Here is a 3810-nt window from a genome sequence, read left to right as displayed (position 1 = left end):
CTACCTGTAATCTTGTCCTGCTGCTGTAGTCCTCTACCTGTAATCTTGTCCTGCTGCTGTAGTCCTACTATATCTAGAATCTGTTGAAGTAACTGTCCCACAGCAACAGAGGACAAACTTGAAACCTTTCCAAACAAAGATTTATTCACATACATAGATATTCATACATATTACAAATATTAATAATGTAGTTTAAATTTGTTTTCTTCAAATATATCAGAATGATATTAAAAGTATTAATATTGAATATTCATTGTGCTTCTTCATATGCATTCACATGATCTCTAATTTCATAAACTTTCTAAAGAAATCTAGTCAACTCAGCTTTCCAATGAAAAAAAACATTATCAGGAATATATTCATTGCATTCATTGCAGGAAAGGTACAGGGTGTCCCAAAAAACATGGGAATTCAGTGACGAATTGGATATCGTCTTTGTTATGAATTAGCATTGTAATATCTAATTTCTTAAGCCATAATATTATTATGGCTGTTAGAATTTATTTTATGAAAAGTGTAAAAGACTGTAATGGTGTGTCTATAATGTCTCCGCAAGATGAACAGTGAAGACGGACAAGTTTACTCTGTTTGTATATATACTGCAATTTTCTTGTTTTACTAAGTACAACCGTTTGCAGTCAAAACATAAACAAACAAAATGTGAACATAGCAGACGAAACTCTTACAGATTACAGCTTTTCAGTAGGTATCACCAAAGATAATATATATATTATCTTTGGGTATCACTTACTAAATCAAAGAATTATTTAAAAAGACGATATCGAATTCGTCACTGAATTCCCGTTTTTATTGGGACCCCCTGTATTATATTTTATGTTATTGTATTTAATATATGATGTGTCAGGTTCACAACAGTACCCTTAAGTCCATTAACTTCTCAAGGATGACATACTTCTCTATTCAAAAACATTTGCAATTGTTGTTTTATATCTAAGAATATATAATCAGGATTTTCGAAAATAATATGTAGAGTTCGCCGCGCTAAGTTCACACTGTGCACTAGCGTATTCTCCAGTTTCTCGACAATTTGAACCATTTTAAACACACGGAATTGTATGACAGGCCCAGAGTATAAACGGGCATGCACTATGCAGTCTTTTTAATATTTCATTAATTTACTTTTTCATGTCAACTACAGAGAGAAATTAATGTGGCTTTTTGGACTTTTGAATTTGTGCATATGATACTTACAAGAAGAGCTGAAAATATTTTCATGGTTAGCTTCTTTAACCCTTTCTTCAACCTATATAAAAATTATATATAATGCAGCCTGGGAACTAGGGAATCCAGCGAACGAAACGTTTCGCGAAAAAAGGCTTCAAATTTTTGTTTACATTTCGCATTTTTTTTCGCAAAAATGAATGAAGCAAAAAAATACGTAAACTATTTGAAATTTCGCGAAAATGCGAAAATATCACGAAAGTATTTTCGCGAAAACCATAATTGTTGAAGCTGCAACAGTTAATAATTTATCTTTCTTTACTTCAACAAATGTTTGATAAAGAGAATTTCTGTCCGTCCACGTACTTTTACCCAAATACATGAGTCAGCCAATAACAAGAATGAATCTTCTAAATCGACCGTATTTTTTCGCGAAATTTTCGCATCATTTTCTTTCGCGAACCAGATTGTAGCGGAATTTTGCGATAAAAGCGAAAATTTTCGCCTTTTTCGCGAGCGAACGAAGCGAAATCCTAGGGAACCAAGAGCTGTCAAGGTTACTAAAAGTTACTGCCACCATTTACCCGCACTTGAACGATTTTACCGAAAAACTAAATTTTTGGCATTAAAGTCGACCCACTCAACTTTATACTATACTTACAACTTGATATCTATAAATAAAACAAGCAATTCACATTCATATATGTATGTTGCGTATAGCCGGCCAAACGGCTGGACTGATTGGGCCAATGAATGTAAGGCAAGGAAAGTCAATTGCTGTTTTGTATACTTTGTGTACATATTGAAACCAGTTCTATTTGGGGGATTTTATAAACAATAATAGATGCATCAGTGTTCGTTCAGTATTCGAGGAGGGGGGTTCAATGGAGAATTTACTTCTCCTTAGTACTGTCTGTGAAAACATTTATTTGGAGGGTAAGTGATTAAAAAAAATTACCAATCGTCCAATCTTTTAAATTTTCATGCTCATCATCTAAATCTTTGATTTTTCTGTGCAAATTCAAGTTTTCTCCTCCGTTTAATTGTAAAATTTTCTTTGGTTTTGGGGCTTTTTCTTAATTATAATTATAATGCCTTTTGATCAATACTTCTCCCTCTTCCATTTATTATATATTTGAATACATTTGTCTCTTACATTAATTATATATTTAAATACATTTGTCTATTACATTTATTTCAATACATTTGTCTCNAAATTTTTTTGCAGATTCTAAAAGTAGAACACAAGAGCTTTCTAATGATGTATCGTTTGTCATATTTGGATATAAAACATGGGATTTAGAGGGTGGGGGTCAAATTGCCCCCCCAGCATATCCTGGTTTTCAAGTACCCCAGCAGAGATAGGGTTAATCTTGAAAAGACGACATCTAGTGTTCTATCTGTATTTTTATTAATCTATGATTTCGACAATGAAGAGCAAATAGACTCGGAAAAGCGACTGCCATTTTGATTACGATTGACTTCCCCTTTATAAAATAAGTTTTAAGCACTATTCACAACGGTACCCTTTATACCTTTGTCTGATCAAGGTTGAATGAAATATCCATATTTGTTAGCTGAACAGTTGATTAAATTCAATTGTGGTTTCTCTTAGAGACTAGCAGAGAGGGTACTGTTGTGAATCTGACATTTCACTTGAAATTAAACGACGCGTTCATGATTAAATCACTGTTGCTTGTTTGTTTAAAAATTAATTTTGCCTCAATTCGTCATTTTCTTGTCAGAGTTTATTTTAAATTATGTTTCACCTTATTATTATTATTTTGTATCAGTATTTGTTTTGAAAGCTGTTTATGCACTGAGGCTTAACTAAGTTTCACTTTGCGCTTAATTTCTTTTCGCGCGTAATTTCTACTCCGTTGAAATCTCTGAAGCACGACGCCTGCAAGCGCGTTAAAGATAAGTGCACAACTGCTGCGCCCAAATAAATGTTTAGTAGAAGATGGGAACCCACGTTACTAAAACCAGTCTATTGTTTGGAAATAAACAATATTTTCAACTTATCACGGGAAACTAGCAGAGCTAAGAATGTCTGGGATGCATAGGAAAAAGTTCAGGTCTCACGTCAAACTAAAGTAAATTGTACATAACTCAAATGTTTTAAACATAACTCATCTTATTGAAGAGCTATTGAGAAAACAAAAGTATTTCGAATTTCTTGTTTGTAACTGCAGATAAATTTGCTTTTCTTATAATTGTGCTTAAAATCAATACCAGAGGTTCAAATCAAATCAGACTCTCAGGGTGTCCTCCTTCCACCTCAAATATGATGTCGGTACGGAAATTGTCAAATTTTTCTAAAAATAATTTGGTAAACTAGGCGGCCGTAAAGTTATTGATCTAATAAAAATATAAATTAATATAAAGATTTTGTTTTTAAATTCAAAGATTATATGTCTAAGGCAAAATCTTAACTTTATTAAACCTCAGATCGTTATATTTCAGGAGTTTAACGTATGCACAAAAAGTGTACGCTTACGCAAAAACGTTTAGAGGGGAAATAAAAATTAATTATCCACATGCTGATCCAGGTTACTGAACCCATACACTCTACAGTATACAGTAATATCTATTCTAAAAGTCGATAAAGCCAGAATTGAATATGGA

General features: G+C 32.7%; 1 protein-coding gene across 1 annotated transcript in view; it reads right to left on the bottom strand.

Moving 5' to 3' along the window:
- LOC111698746 (repetin) overlaps nucleotides 1–1871 on the bottom strand; it is a 6010-nt gene extending 4139 nt beyond the window's left edge. Inside the window, exons 1-3 of the mRNA XM_023469162.1 lie at nucleotides 1844–1871; nucleotides 1213–1264; nucleotides 5–125 (exon numbers count right to left, since the gene is read on the bottom strand). Coding sequence (XP_023324930.1) covers nucleotides 5–125; nucleotides 1213–1236 — 145 coding nt within the window. The 5' untranslated portion in view covers nucleotides 1237–1264; nucleotides 1844–1871. The remainder of the gene's footprint in view (nucleotides 1–4; nucleotides 126–1212; nucleotides 1265–1843) is intronic.
- Between the last annotated feature and the right edge of the window lie 1939 nt (nucleotides 1872–3810).

The sequence above is a fragment of the Eurytemora carolleeae genome, unplaced genomic scaffold (genome assembly GCF_000591075.1).
Source record: "Eurytemora carolleeae unplaced genomic scaffold, Eaff_2.0 scaffold318, whole genome shotgun sequence".
Classification (NCBI taxonomy): domain Eukaryota; kingdom Metazoa; phylum Arthropoda; class Copepoda; order Calanoida; family Temoridae; genus Eurytemora; species Eurytemora carolleeae.
Note: the sequence above shows the minus strand (reverse complement) of the source record. Positions and strands in the feature narration are given on the sequence as shown.